This window comes from Numenius arquata, chromosome 19, assembly GCF_964106895.1.
Source record: "Numenius arquata chromosome 19, bNumArq3.hap1.1, whole genome shotgun sequence".
Classification (NCBI taxonomy): domain Eukaryota; kingdom Metazoa; phylum Chordata; class Aves; order Charadriiformes; family Scolopacidae; genus Numenius; species Numenius arquata.
Window position 1 is genome coordinate 573,257 of NC_133594.1, and position 15,478 is coordinate 588,734.

The window sequence follows — 15,478 nt, forward strand, 5'->3', positions numbered from 1 at the left end:
GCAGGAGGCGGGGTGTGATGTTGCCCGTGCACGTGCTGTAGCTGCCCATTACCAGCCTGGCTGGTGCCAGAGGCTTCCCCGACCCTGGTGTCTCCGCACCTGCTCTCAGCGCCCACAGGGAGAGTGCTCAGGGGTGATGGCACAGGGGCACGTATGTTTGAGGGGAGGAAGGCGTGGGGAGGAACGGCATCAGCCTGTCTCATTTGGTTCCCTTCTGTTTCCCATGTCTCCAGGTTCAGGCAGATGCAGCCACGTGAGCTGAGGCTTCAGGGCTGCTGCTGGAGCTGCTGGCAAGCTTGTACCGCAGTGAGTGTGGCAGGGAAGGTGCCAGAGCCTGTTGTGGTGCCCTGACATCGCTGTCAGGCTGAGTGGCTGCTGCAGACACCGCAGCACAGAGCAAACCACAACCAGCAGCATCTCTTCTTGCATTGCTGGTGCTGAGGCAGTGTGCAGCTTGGCTGAAAGTGAATGCAACCATCCAGAGCCATTCCCCATGGAGATGTTCCTGGCCAGGAGAGCCACAGTGTGAGAGCTACATGCTGGCCATGGACAGGCCCTGGGATTGTCTTCTGCGCAGGAGATGTGGAAAGCCAGGATCTTGGCTGACAGTGTGTTATGAGCTCCAGAGTACCACGTTTAGCAGAGGAGCGTGGGCTGCAGGGCTGTGAGCCCTCCTGCTGCAAACAGACCACGTAGAGGAGCCGAGTCATAGCCATGGGTTCTGAGCACAGGCTTATGGGAGGAGGAACAAGGGGTTCATCTCTGGAGAGGAGCAGAGCACACATCTTCCAGCCCCTGCTGCAGAGGCAGGTGTCACTTGGAACAGCAGGAACATGTGCCTGATCTGCGTCAGCTGCTCCGGCCACTTGGGACCACAAGCACATCGTAGAGCCCTCTGGGGTGGTGGGAACTGTGGAGCACACGTCTGAGGGGCCATGCGTGTGCTGAGAAGCCCAAAGCCTGCAAAGTGAAGCACTTGTCTGGCACCAGCTCTCCCCCACTACCATGGGAGAGAAGGCACCATGTTCCTTTCGAAGTCCTTTCCCCTTGCACGTAGCCAGTCAGTGGCAATACTGATTATCAACAGCACTGGTTGGAAGCGATTATCTCTGTACAGTGAAGTCCAAACTGTGTCCTCATTCTGCTGTGCGTTCTGGGGCACGAGCATGGCAGCAGGCCTAGGAAGGGAGGGAGATATACAATGAAGTCACTGTGTATGGATGAAGGATGCTTTCCTCCCATCTCACCCAGAAGAACCCATCAGTGTCCCTTGAGAGGCAGTCCTGGCTGTGCCTTCATACTGTGTTGGGCAAGGACTGATGGCCCTCGGGGAGAAGGTCACACCACAGTGCTGACTGAGGGGTCGGAGAGGTTGAGCTGGCCGGTGATGTCGGTGGGATGATATTGCTGCAACACACAAATAGACAGACAAGGAGAAAGAAGTGTTAGGCAGTTCTGGCACTCAGTCCCGCCTCACATCCCATGTGTCCCTACGGGATCTCTCTTGGGGGCGATGCAACGGCCCAAAACCCGCTGCTGGCTGAGGTCCCCCTCCCAATGCAATCCAAGCTTGTGCAGAGGTCATGGCAGACACTCTCCAAGCACCCTACGGCGGGGCAGGGAGGACGCCCAGGAGCGCGGCGCAGCTTCTGCAGAGCGTGGCAGCCACGTCGCCTGCTGAGCGAGCCCCTCTCTGCTCTGGGGGAGCCACAAGGCAAAGCCTGTGACTCATCAGCCCAGCCCACAGCTGAACCTGTGTTTGGAGGGTCTGGCTGGGTTTCAGCATCTCTCTGGTGCCAGATCAAGCTGTGCTTTGAGGCCAGGGCGTTTCACCTCCTTGCTTGACTATCCTTTAATGCAGGTGAGATGTGCAGTGTGACTTGTGATAAACTGTGGCGTCAATTGCTAATGTGAAAATACAGCCTGTGCTGGAGATGTGGCCTGGATTTGGGGTTCTGTGCTCCTTGTGGATGGGGGATGTGGCAAAGGTTCCCTGGGAGAGACCTTCCCAGCCACACTCCCACCAGCAAGCCAATGGGGAGAGCAGAAACTCCCTTTGACAGGCAAGAAAACAAAAAGTCCTTCCTCCCCAGGCAGGGATTTACAACTGGGCAGTTATTTTCTCCCTTCCTCCTTCCACACTCCCTTCCTCTCCCAGTTCCATTCTCCTAACTCCAAACCCTGAGCTGGAAGCCCTGACCAGCCCTGCTGTGAGAGCGGGTGACACAGACCATCTTGCGCTGCTGTCTGGGGACATAAATGGGTGCCGGGACAGGAGAGGGTCTCGGCAGGTTGCGTGTGCTGTGGCGTGGACCCTCTCCAGTGATGTTTGCCGGCCCTTGCACCACACTACCCAGGAGGGCTGCCGTTTTGCTGGGCTCCTGGGGGGACTCCTCAGTGACGGGATTTTACCCGTCTTGCATTGGTCAGTGGTGACTGTGGCCCCTGCGGTGCTGCTGGTGGCTCTAGCACTGTGGCTACCCTGTGTGGCCCTACACCCTGGCTCCTGCCGCGCATTGAGTGGGGTCCTCGGGGCTGCCCTGCTCTGCCCAGTTTTGTGCTTCACCGGGACCCCTCGGTGGGGAGCTGCTGGGGCAGGGGCGAGAGCCAGCACACTCCCGTCTCTCCCATACCCGTGCCGGGGACATGCTGACACCCAGGGAGCACCTCACGGGATCGCCCACTCATCTAGGGCACTAGGTGATATTAAAATGAAGCCTCTGAGAAATTCCTGGCTGTGGCCTTGCTTTGCTAAAGTGGTAACACCTCGGCCATCGCCTGTTTGCACAGAGAACGGCCGAGGGGGTCCCAAAGTCGCTCTGCCGCCCTGGGGGGAGCCTTTGTGGCTATTCATCAGTCCACAAAAAAGCGTCCCTCTCCCCAAAATGGGTGCAGCTGCCCCCTCCTTGCAAAAAAAAAAAAAAAAGGATTCCAACTAAATGCAATCTTTCCTTTCCGTAGCAAAGTGGCTGGGAGGCGTGCGTTCGCGGGATGGGGCTTGCGTCCTGACAGGAAGGAGAAGCCACCGCCACCAGGAAAGGGGAGAGGCTGAAAAGGTGAGTCACTGGTGGAGTAGGAGGAGGAACAAAAAGGAACGAGCAAAAGAAAGGTCCTTTTGTTAGATACCCTGCCTGACGCAAAAGCGGGGAGGAAAAAGCAGTGTGTGCCTGTGTGTGTGCGTGTGCCTCGGTGCACATGTACGTGTGGCTGCTGCGGTGGAAAGCTGGAGGTCTAGCAGGGCAGGCTGGGGCCTTCTGGCCTCTCTGCACAGCTCTGGGGGTGGGAAACGCTAAAATAACCAAGCAAAGTGGGGAATCTGGCCAGAAAAATTAAAATACAAGAGCATGGCTTTTGATTTGAAAGCATATCTCCTCCAATCACAGAGTTATCACAGGGTAACATTCTCATTTACTTTTTTTTTTTTGTGTAGAGTTCATGCATGCAATTTTTAATAATAAAAATAAATAAATGAATAAAAAAGAAAAAGGAAAAAAAAAGCAAGAAAATTGTCATATCAAAATTATGTTAAAGTAGAACTAATGCTAGAAGCACATATCAGTAATTTAGGGCAAATTATGTTACAGGGATGGTGCAATTATCCCCAAACCAAACATTATAAAGCCAAGAAATTAATCAATATTAACCGTAGAAGAGACTCAAACATGTTAAGGTATGGAAGTGAAGTGAAGGCACCAAAAACTTTAAATGACAACCAGGAAGAAAATATAGACAAGAACTTAATATGTCTTTAAAAATGACTTCAACCTAATCTGGGCTCATATGGTAGTCCCTGGCTGGTGGAAGATTTTCTGGAAGAATTTTGGGGTTTGGGTGCAGTTTTTTTTTTCAATTAAAAATTAGGATTCCAGCTAAATGCAATCTTGCTGTAGAAAACGTCAACCTTCCTTTAAAAAAAATAATTAGTTGTCTTTGACCTATGTTTGGTTCCTTTGGGCCAAAAACTAGGTTCTTTTTCAGCCAAGAAGCGTTTGGCTTTGGGATGGCTGATCCTTCACTGAAAAGGTGACCTTTTCCATGAACCCCCTTGGTTCTCGACCAGCTCTGGCACCATCCCCACGGCTGCAGGGCGAGCATCGCCTCGCAGCGCCGGGCCCTCGCTTGGCGGTGACGTGGGATGTGTGTCATGCTGTGTCTGGGGGGGACGCCCGCGGGCTGGCGGTGTGGCTCTGCAGGGGCTGATGACGGCTGCGGTGGGGGGGCTAAGGGACCTGTGCGCCTCGTTACGTGTCTGTACGAAATGTGCCGGCTCGGAAGGTGTCTGTGTGGTTTATGCGTCTCACATGGCTTCTGTGGGGTTGCAGTATCGTGGGTGGCTGCGATGGATGGCAGTACGTCAGCTCTGCGAGTGCTATTCGAGTTGCAGGAGCTGCCTATGGGGAACACATGCATCTCCTCCTGGGGCGGTGGGGATGATGTGCCGCGGAGAGGCTGTGCAGCTCGGGTGATGGTGGGCGCTAGGACGTTCAGAGTGGGGTGGTAGCTTCCCAGGGCTGTCTTGGCTCCATGGTGCCAGCCTGTCTCTCTGGCACTCCTGAGGGACCATTCTGCAGGGCTGCAGAGCAGAATCCATTTTTAAAACTCCCGACAACGAAAAGGAAAGAAGCAAGGCCACCAGGTTTGCGTCTTTCGCTTGCTAGCCGGGAGAGCCCATGGGGCTGGGGTCAGCCTGGCCTTCCAGCCCCATGGGCTCTCAAGCCTTGCCCATCTGAGACCTGGTGTGTGCCCGCGGTTCTGCCGAGCGCCATGAAACAGAGTGCCTCACTGCTTTCTCATCTTTACAAGGACCCCAGGCAACGTGTCCCCGCATGCTATGTACTCATGGGGCCTTCCACAGCAGGAGGGCACTGAGGTCTCTGAGCCAGGGCTGCTGCATGGACGCGGAGGGCACCAAATGGCAGGCTGTGACATGAGCTGGTGGCAGCACCCTCCCGCTGGCCGCTCACGCCGTAGAGCAACCACCAGGTCTGCCCGACATCACGACAAAGCTTGCTCCACCGTGGATGTCCTGCAATAGCCAGGCCTTGGCCTGGCTAGACTCCATCTTGGCCCCGTTGGCTTGGATGTTGGTCCCGCTAGCCTGTTCTTGACCCAACTAGCCTGATTCCCTGGGGAATGTGTGCTGGGGCCCTGGCCACGTAGCCCCATGGCAGGCAGAAGTCTGCAACAGGCTCCAAGGTGGTGGGGCATTGTTGCCCAGAGCTGCCCCACAGATGCAGCTGCCCCCAGAGCAGGGGCTGTCCTCTGGGATAAGTGAGGCCATCTTCCTCCATGAGCAACGTGCTGAGAAGAGCGTAGCCAGGGCCCAAAACAACAGGAGGGCTCCTGGGAGCCCTGCACCCTACTGGTCCCCACCAGGCAAGGGAAGGGGGGACCACCGTTCGCTCATGGGACGAATGCACCTCTGGTGCAGGTGGCCAATGGACGTGGTTAGCTCAGGGCTCCTACCCTGGCACAGAGAGTGCTATGGAGTGGCATGGGGTAGGGTGGGTGCCACACCATGGAGCAGGATCAGGATCAGGATGCCTCCCCAAGAAGGGAGCAACGTGGGAGGGAGGTACCAGGGGTGCCACACACTGACTGTCCTGTTGTTCCTGCGTTCTCCCCTCTCCTGTGCCCACTGTGGGCACAGGTGCCCCCAGGTGCCCACTTCCTCACGATGCTCCTGCTCTCCCAGGACAGGACCATTTGGTTTTCTAACCATGGAGTGCTCAAACGCAATAAAACATGGGATCTGCTCAGGACATGCTGAGGGCCCTCCCACCATATCTTTCTGGAATTTCTTCTCCCTTTTTTCTGTGCATCCCACTTGTCCCTTCTCCTCCTCAATCTTCCCATCTTCTCCCCCCTGCACCACCCACCGCATCTCTGTCTCCTCTCCCCTGGTTGGAGCTCAGACCACCAAGACACAACCTGCAATCTCCCTGCAGAGCTCCTCAGGGGGTGCAGCAGTGGGAAGGGGGGACCCGAGACATGGGGGCATCCCCAGGATGAGGTGCCACCCAGGGAGCATGGGGGCAGTGCAGGAGATGACAGGGATCCCTGTCTTCCCTGTGGGGGACAGGGTATGAGTGGGGAGAGGGCGGGTGTCCCCCTGTGCCTCCCAGGCTTCGAGGTGACAGCGAGAGGAGCACTTTGTGTGAGACGGTGGCAGCCAAGCCCGGCCGAGGGCTCAGCTGTCCCCGGGGCCGTGTCACAGGGGTGCTGCAGGAGCTTCTCAGGATGGAGCCTGCATTGGTGTCAAAGGCAGCCGCCTCCGTTCCGCCTGCAGCGCCGTGGCCCCAAGACGCCCTGCGATACCGCATGCTGCTCCCCGAGGTGCCCCGAGCCTGCGGCCGGGGATGGGCCACCCCACCGCGGGGGGCCACGTGTCCCCCTGCCGCCGCCATCCCCCCATCCCCACTGTGCCTCGCGCCTCGGGTGGCCTTGGAGGGAGCCTGCTCTGAGCAACCCTGGGCAGAAACCCGCCGGTCACCCCAGGGAGGAGGTTTCGGCCAAGCCCGTCGCGCCGGGAGGTTGGGCAGCAAAACGCAGCGGCCGCTGCCGCACGAGACAACAGAGTAGCCACAGTGCAGAGTGTCATACAACAGACGGCAACATGCAGAGGGACACCGGCTCAGTCCGACAGACCAACAGCCCAACCTGACGCTGAAGAGTGTCTGAAGCTCCAGCATGAGCAGACACGTTTGCACATTTGGAAACAGCTGGCTTTAGAGGCAGCAATTTGGATATTTTCTCTGGTTACGTGAGAGCAAGTTTTACTCCGAGGCAGAAAGCACAAGTTTTGAAACCAAGGTTGGGTCTTTAACAACCTCCTCTTTCAAGCCTTTGCGTCTCTTTTCTAGAGCTGCGTTACTGCTGACGATAACCAGAGGCAGCTGTGACTCCTGTGCCGAGGACTACGTCCCGAATGCTAATCGTCACAAACAAAAATCACATGTAGAGAATGTGACACGCATGGCTCTTGGTGAGGTGACACGGTGCCCAAATTAAATCGGGGTGATCTTTTTTAGGCATACAATGACAAACAGGTACAGGAACACTCAGGAACAGAAAAAAAAAAAAAGAGAAAGAAAAATATGTCATCGGTTTCAAGAGGTCAGCACCGGTAAGGTGAGCGAAGCACAGAGAGGAACATCAGAAATCATCCAGGCAAAAAGAAAACAAAAAACAAAACAAAAACTCGGTTGCATCTCCCAACTCATCACAGGACTCCAAGCCACCTCCTGCCTGCCCTCCAGGATCCCAGCATCCTTTCAGGTACACGGGATGACTGACTCACTGACTGACTGACTGACTGGTGACGAACATGAGCTATGCATGTACACTGGCAGCTTCGGGATGGGTGTGTGGCAGTCGATGGGATGGCAGAAGAGAGAAAGAGAGAGAAAGAGAGAGGGCAGAATTGTTCTTCTTCCTCTTACCGTATCCTTGGAGGACCTACGTCTCTTGAAGCTGGAGGCCAGGGTGGAGGTGATGGACCTAAAAGTGGCTTTCTTTTTAGGGTCAGGTTCTGCTCTACCACTTTTTCTATCCTAAAATGAATATGTATAAGTGATTAGATCTCTAGTGTGTTGTTGGAAACGCTAAATCTATTTGAATACTGCCCCATGTCATGTCCTTCATTTAGGTGAGAAAGCTACTGGAGGTGTTCTGTCACTCCCAGTCCTCCAAGGGCCTCCGGTGACCCGCGGCTACAGCACGGCCACCACACTGCTAGAGCTACGGGGCCGGCCCGGCATCTGGAGCGCTGGAAACCCCTGCGGGGAGTAGCCCTGCTCTCCTGGGTGTCTGCATCCAGGCCTGCACAGCTGACCTCGCTTCCTGGGGATGCTCTGCCCCTGGGGATGCTCTGCCCCTCGCTTCCACCGCTAGCCTGGCTAGACCGAGAGGTGAGATGCTGCACCTACCACTAAAAAAAAAATAAAAAAGTAAATAAATTTGCTCAGGGCCTTTTCTGAGGCTGAATCCTAGTGCCACAAGAGAGAGAAAGGACTGCATTGAAAGAGAAGTCATTGTATGAATATTCTGTAAAAAAAATGTATTCAAAAATTTAAATGACGCAGTTGTGCAAAGCCGAACGTGGTTGTTGGTGGTGGGTTGTGTTGTTTTTTCCAAAGTAAAACGTGTTAAAAAAAAAAAAAAGGAAACTGGAAGAAAAAGAAAAGGAAAAAAATATAAAGGAAAAGAAAGGGAGGAAGCAAAGCATTAGCGCTATGATGTCATCGGGGTCGGGATGAACTCAAAGAGAAACAGAACTGAAAAATGTAGGCATTGGTGTTAGCGAGTCGGACCTGGTTAGCGCAGGCTGGGAGCACCAGCCGCCATGGTGCGGGGGCAGCGAGCCGAGGGGACCGGCCGCGCTCTGCGGCGGGCGCTGACAACGATTCCTCCCCAATTGCTTTCGTGCCAATGAGTGTGACCTTTCCGACGGGGGACGGAGTGACCAGGTCTGGCTCTGCTACCGCACGGGGGTAACCAAAATGTATCCCGCTGGTGCGTAGAGCATGCTCGGGGATACATTTGCTCCTCCTTCTCAGTTCTCTCTTTTGCGGACATGCACAAACGGAAAGGAAAGCAAGATGAATGGAATGAAATGTCTTTTTCTTCCATGGCATCTCAGGAAATAGCCATGGCAAAACTGTGATCCCAAAAACCATTATTTTTGTTTGTTTGTTTTAACAAATAAATCTTTCCACTTGCCTACCTTCTAGCAATGTACCAGATACTAGTGCTCTGACGTTTCCTCCTGTGGAAAAGTCTTACAATGTCAAACGGCTCTTTACCATGAGGCTGTTTACCCCCACAGGGCAGCATGCTTTGCTCACAGTCCCACAGACTCTGCCCAAGGACCCAGTGCAGTATTTTCTAGAAGGTTGGCAAGTGAAAAATGGCAGTGCGACTAGTGTGCTCTGTCCCAGCAGCCTTAACCCCCTCGGTGCTGCTGCTTTTTGGAAGCAAAGGAAAAAAAATAAAGAAAAAAGGAAAAAAAAAATAGAGAAATGGCTTTTCCGAGACTCTTATCGGTGAACTGAACCCAGCGAGCTCTCAGGATACAGCAGCCCGGCCTCGTGCTTCCCCTCGCTGCTCTCGGGCAGGTCGCCTCCACCCAGGCAGCCCCCCCCACATCCCCAGCCAGCGCTGCTCCCGCTGGGCCACCACTCCGGGCTTGTTTTGGGGTCCCCAAGCCTCGTTCTCTCTCTTTCATTCACTGGCTCTGCTGCGAATGGCAGTCTCCTTTAGTCGCCTAAAGGATCTCTTGCTCTTTGAACGCCCATTTGCTTCCCCAAGGAAGAAAAACATCCCGGGCAATTCAGAGAGAGCCTCCAGCTGCCCTAAATTGGGGTTCGGGGACACCACGGGGCTCAGCCCCAAAAGCAGTGGGGTAGGGGAAGTGTGAGGCTCGTGGCCCACGGACGTGCCCATGGCTCAGTGTCACTGCCAGGCACTACTGACCCTCCCGGGCTCCCCTGCCTGAGTGGCATGGGGGTGTTTCAGGAATGGGAGACCCAGGGAGACCAACGTCCCCAGAGAAGGGGCCCATGGGAGCCTTGGTGCTGACAGGCACCGGCATTGCTGGCTCCCATGTGGGGAGATGTCCTTGTCTCCAAATGACAAGAGCACGCACCACCTCTGTTTGGAGTCAGTCCCAGGTATTACAAGGGCTACTGTACCCCCAGGGAGTGGGCAGGGAAGGGGAGGTGATGGAAACCATCCCTGGAACGTTTCTCCCCCTGAGCAGTGGGCAGGGATGCTCAACGGCAGCAGATCAACCCTCCCGTCTGCTGGTGAGCGTGGCCGGAGCCGAGCAGCGAGGCAGGGGAGCCCGCAAAGGGAGCCGCGCCGGCACCACTTGCTTGGCCAGGGCAAGACGTGGCTCCAGCACGTGGTCCCCAGCAGGGCAAGGTCCCCGTCCCGAGCACCGCTGGGGGCATTTGGGCCAGGTCTCTGTCCCAGTTGGAGCTGTGCACAACACCTCCCCGGAGAGATGGCATCGGCCAAGGGCAGCTCCCAGGGACAAGGCAGGGACCCTACAGCTTCGCTGAGCACTTGGTAACACCCGGTTGGAGTTAGTGGGGTGTGGGGTGGGGGACAGAGGGCCCCATGCTAATCCACAGCTCTGCATTCACTGCTTTGGTGAAGGAATGGAAAACGCACCTGTTGGAGATTTGCTCTAAAAACGGTTTGTCCTACCTGCAGGTTTTTCCTCCACACATTAACGGCCGCAAACGCCAGCTGCATCTGCTTCCTCCGCGCGTCCTTATGCCTTTTGTAAGCTATTTCTATGAATATTAAAAATATCCCGGCAACAATACCTCCAGCCACCAGCATAAACACACCTGAAATAAGCAGGAAAGTTACAGAGGGCAATGGAAATTGCACCACGACACTTCATTTCCTCTGTATCACGCTCAGCAACAGGAGCATCTGCCAACCCAGGGTCCTCCCCCGACCCCCACCATCCCCCCACAGTCTCGGAGGGGCCGGGGAGCAGAGCAGAGCACCCGCGGTGATGGGCAGAGAGGTGATGGGGTGATGGATGTCCGTGCAAGCTCCTGTCGGTTGGGCGCAGGGGGCTGTGCTGCGGCAATGCTGGGGACAGGCACGGGGCACTGGCTGCGGCACCGAGCACCAGGGCAGACCCCGTCCCCTGGGGCTGGAGGGTCGTTTTCACCAGAAACCCAGCTCTGGTGCTCCCATTTGGCCCATCGGGAGGGACAGCCATGCACAGAGCTCTCTGCCGGATGCAACCCTCAGGGATGACATTTTGGGAGTGGTGTCTTGAGGAGGTGGAGCAAAGTGTCCCCTCTCTCAGTGCTTCTGCCCTGACCTCTGGTGCCAGCGAGGATGGGGTCCCATCGGACACCCTCATCCTGCATCGCCACGTTAGCTGGGTGAAGGACTGGCAGCACTGTATCGCTGCAAAGGGAGAGCCCATCTGCGGGCACTTGCAGCCTTTGCAAAGAGGGACTGAGAACCGCCCCCCCTGTATTGATCATCCTCCTCCTGCCCCCTACCCGCTGCCCAGGGCCAGCAGGGACAAGCTCCTTGGGGCTGGGGGCTGCCCCTCACCACCAGCTCCCTCCTGCAGCAGGGTCCTTGCTGGCCTCGGCGGCTGCTCTCGCCTCCCCTGAGGAGCTGCTCCCCTCTCTCTGCCTTGGCGACAGCTCTGATTTCACCGTTACAGCCGCAGTTTGGCCAGAGCAGAGGGAGGAGGACAATGTTCAAAGCAGGACAGCCCCACAGATGAGAAAGCCACCCCAGGGAAGGGGAGGGAGGGGCTGGGGGAAGCTTCACGGAGCTGTTTCAGACAAGGTGGGACTGGAGCCCAACACAGCAGCCTCCCAGCGCTAGGAAAGCACAAACCCAGAAGAAGCAGAGCTTTGGCCCGAGAGGAGAGCCCCGGAGAGGAGAATGTCTTGAGCGAAAGCAGGCTACCCAGCGAAGAGGAAGAAAGAGGTTTGCAGAACAAACCTGCCATATTTTCAAAGGTGAGTGTTGCTGGGGCATTGCTACGGGAATCACACTCCTGATACCTCACCCAAGTCTTGTCCAAATCCTCCATGAAGCCGTTCTCGTGGGACCTGAAAGCACAAGGAGACAGGACGGAGTAGTCACTGGGGGCCAGCAGCCAGGGGACGTGCTCTTCATGCCCACTGTCCTAGCACTCTGCGCTCGTCTGCAGCCTACAAACACACCAATCCATGATGTGTGTGTGCCTGGCTGACCACGTCTGTGTGCACACGCATGTGCTTGTACCACTGTTTTGTGGAGAGTATCTCTGGTGGGTGTCTGTGGTGGGTGTCCATACTGTGTGTGTTTGCCCTGCGCACAGCCAGTGCTGCTGTGACCCACCTGCACGGCACAGCGAGTGTAAGGAGGCATCCACAGCTCCCTGGTGCCTCTGCCCCATGGCTGAGAGGCGGCCAAGAAGAGCCATGTGTAAGCTCAGCTACCAGGGGGAGGGATGGAGCTGATGGGTGTAGGCAGGGCTTGGAGACTGTCCTTGGAGGGAGGCTGCAAGTAGCTGACACGAATCACATCCCCGGTGCCTTCCTGCAACCCCTCCCCTGCCATGGCCACTCCAGAGCTTGGGCAGTGCTGGACACCAATCCTGTCTGGTGACCACCAGCTCCCTCCTGATCAGGGCAGGGGAATAACTGCTGCCTGGCAGCTTCCTGGTGTGCACAGCGAGGGCTGGGACTTCCCTACAACCCACTGTCACAGCTTGGGGGGAAACAAACCATGTCCCCACTGAGCCCATCTCTGCCTGAGCAGCTACTGGGGTTGGAGGTGACACAGAGCACATGTCCCACCATGAGTCCCCCTGCACTTCTCTCCCTCTTGTTCCTGGTACATCCCACTGCCTTCCTGGGCCACCTGTAGCTTGGCTCCCCGACCTCTCCCAGGAGGACATCAAGGGCTTCTGCTGTCTCTCCAGGCTTTTCACTTTGTTGTCCCATATCCCATCTGTCCCACTGACACCCATCCCCATGGCAAGACCACCCCACAGAAGGGGTCCCATGGCTCCCTATGTTACCCTGGGTCCTGCCTCTGTCTTCCACATCCTTCCCATCCTCCCTCACAGGCCTTTCATCTCCACATCTTGGGCAGGACCCTGGTGGCTTCTGACCCTGTCTGTCTGTAAAATCTTTCTCGCATGTCCCCCTCCCTTGACTTGCTGCTTCCCAGCTGCCCATTACTCCATCGCCACTTCCTCTGCAGCGAGTGTGGCATTTCTGAACTAATACAGGAAAACCCTTTTTACCCATAATATCATACTGACTTGTGGCACCCCATGCTGCAGGCTCATGCTGGTTTAAAAGCCTTAGTTGGACTCAACAGTCGTTCTGACATATCTCTGCCTAACAGGAATAGCCAGAGTTGAAAGGAAAACCCCTGGAAGATCAAGCCAGGGCAGTGCAATGCTGTCAGCCAGGCTGATCTTGCAGGGAGAAGCAGGGAAATGGCAGCAGCCCTCCTGCTGCAGCCTGTGTCCTGTTCCCAAGGACCTGGTGCTGGGTGGTCTCCAGGCTGCTCCCTACCAGCATTGCCTGTGCTCCTGCTGCCGAGCACAACTCCTGTTCTGCCCTCCCACCAGCCCCGTGCTGCTTCTCCAGCCCTATGAGACAGAGCTGTGGCTGTGGGTGCCCACCCTGGTCACTCAGGGACATCCCCTTCGTCAGGAGTGACATGGCAGCCCCTGAAGCCCATGTCCCTGCAGAGGGTTTGGAGGGTGGGGTGGCCGTGTCTGGCACAAGGCTACTTGCGTGCTAACACATGCAGCATTCAGGGCAAACCCCTTGCCAAGAGCCATGTACGGACTTGAGGATGGCCAGGGAGACGTTCTGCTTCCATGGGCTGTCCTTGCGCATCCCTATCCCAAAGCCAGAGCGGAAGAAAAGCTCCCCCGTCGTCACCAGGTCACACTTCTGGGAGGCTTCGAACTCCAGCACTGCCGAGTCCCAGATGAAGGCATGGAGCTTGCTGGACACAGAGAGAGGACAGACGGGTAAGGTTGGGCAGCCCAGCTTGTCTGCAGCCACCATGGGAGCAGTGAGAGTGCTCCCAGCCCTAATTTAAGCACTCATTAACATCACCCTCCTGCCAAAAGGCTCTGTCTATGTGCTGCTGGGAGGCAAAAGACTTGGCCAAACTTTGGAGAAGTGTGAGGGGTTTACATGGGATTTGAAACCACCCAGCCTTGCACAGAAGCAACTGCAGAGGCCAGAGAGGGAGGCCACGGTCAGGGCCAGGGCCAGGGCCAGGGCTCTGAGTGTGCCTGTCCCCACGCACACCTTGTGCTCTCCATCCAGAGACCTGGTACGCACTAAGACTAGGAAGATCCCACCCAGCACCAACTGGGCAGGTCCCATCAAGCCATGCTTTGACCGCAGCTCCCTCCAGGATTACATCAGCCCTGCTTGCTCCACCAAACTGCAGTCCCCCAAAACTCTTCCCACCATGGCCATACAAGGTGCTGGTCCCACTCACTTGTCCCTCACTGCCTGGATGGCTTCGGCAGCGCTCTCGTAGTTGTGCTTCTCCATGTGCCGGTACATGGTGCTCAGCTCCACCTGCCTTCGGAAGTAGATGTCCACCGAGCTCTGCTTCACCGTGGCATAGATGAACTTATCAGAGGGGTTGCGCAGCTGAAAGGCAAGGGCAAGGCTCCTATTTCTTCTGTCCTTCATCAACCAAACTGACTCAACCCAAAGTTCTGTTTCCTCTTTTCCCATCCCCTTCAGGGACCTGTTTCCCAGAGAAGACCCGTATCTCCTCAGCAGAGATGAAGATGCCATGGGGCAGCGGATGTGCTACGACCATGGTGGAGGGGCAGGGGATGCTATGGGACAAGGACACCATGGTTTTGATGACGCAGGAGGCCTGTGGATGCCATGGGGCTGGCAGTGCTGTGGGCAGAGGGCACGGGATGCTGTGGGGCAGTGCTGCTCTGGGGTACATTCCTGCGTGCCTGGGCTGATAAACTGTGTCTGTGTCCTCGCCAGAGCAGGAAATGGGTTTGAGGCATGTTGATATCTGCTGAGAGTATTGATTGCACTGCAGGGACAATTTCATTAGTTATAACTCATCCATAATGAATCGTTTCCTCGTTGGTTAGTGCAGGCTCTCCAGGAACTGGCAGGCAGTTTGGGTTTCAGCAGCACTGGATAACTGCTGTTTCTGGACAAGGTTTTCCCTGCTGATCAGAGGGATCATTTCCACCCACCACAGGGGCTCAGACCCACCAGCGACAGCCCCAGGTAGAGCTATCCGGGGCTTGATCCTCTGGTGCAGACCCACAGCCATATTAAAGCCCTATTATGTGAGCCAAGGGATACCCACTGGAGGCATCTCCTGCTTCTCTGCCCAGAGGTGGACAGGGAAGGGGAAAACAAGTGAGGGGTCATTACCCGGGGGTCATTGATGCCCGTAATTCTCTCCTCAGGCCGGTCTAACACCAGGAAGGCTGCCAGGTTGGCAGTGTATGAAGCCACAATGATCATAGCGAAGCCAGCCCACACCATGCCAAGAATACGTGCAGAGAAACTCCGGGGAGCACCTGGAGGGAGAGAGGCAAGATCAGACTGGCACAACAAGGGCTTGTCTTGGTCACCAAAGCTATGTCCATCCCACGCAGGACCAATGGCAGTGAGATGATGTGCTTCATCTATCTGCTTTGCTGACAGCCATGCAAGGAGCTCCTTCATTGTCCAAACCAAGAAAAATCCCGCAACTCCTTCCAGGGCATGATGCATCTCACCCTGAGCAGATGGATAACCCTGGGCAGGAGAAGGAGCCCAAGAAAGACCCATTTCCCATCACTGATTGTAAGGGGTGGCAGGATGGTCTGCACGAATTTTGCCACTCCAGCACCACCGTATCCCCCATCAGCCCACTCCAGGGAAGGGTCATGGAATGAGGGCTGTACTCATTCACTAAATGGTCCCCCGAGGGC

At 56.0% G+C, this 15,478-nt stretch overlaps 1 protein-coding gene across 10 annotated transcripts in view; it reads right to left on the reverse strand.

The window, feature by feature from the left end:
* Positions 1 to 1,338: 1,338 nt before the first annotated feature.
* GRIN1 (glutamate ionotropic receptor NMDA type subunit 1) overlaps positions 1,339 to 15,478 on the reverse strand; it is a 38,458-nt gene continuing 24,318 nt past the window's right edge. For 2 of the 10 annotated variants that reach the window (XM_074161360.1, XM_074161359.1), the window contains 7 exons: positions 14,934 to 15,082; positions 14,014 to 14,171; positions 13,345 to 13,506; positions 11,494 to 11,603; positions 10,213 to 10,358; positions 7,443 to 7,553; positions 1,339 to 1,407 (listed from right to left, as the gene is read on the reverse strand). In XM_074161360.1, coding sequence (XP_074017461.1) covers positions 1,339 to 1,407; positions 7,443 to 7,553; positions 10,213 to 10,358; positions 11,494 to 11,603; positions 13,345 to 13,506; positions 14,014 to 14,171; positions 14,934 to 15,082 — 905 coding nt within the window. Of the gene's footprint in view, positions 1,408 to 4,369; positions 4,574 to 7,442; positions 7,554 to 8,312; positions 8,565 to 8,746; positions 8,768 to 10,212; positions 10,359 to 11,493; positions 11,604 to 13,344; positions 13,507 to 14,013; positions 14,172 to 14,933; positions 15,083 to 15,478 lie in introns of those variants that run through there. The other 8 variants (XM_074161358.1, XM_074161357.1, XM_074161363.1 and 5 more) reach the window with 6 other exon arrangements.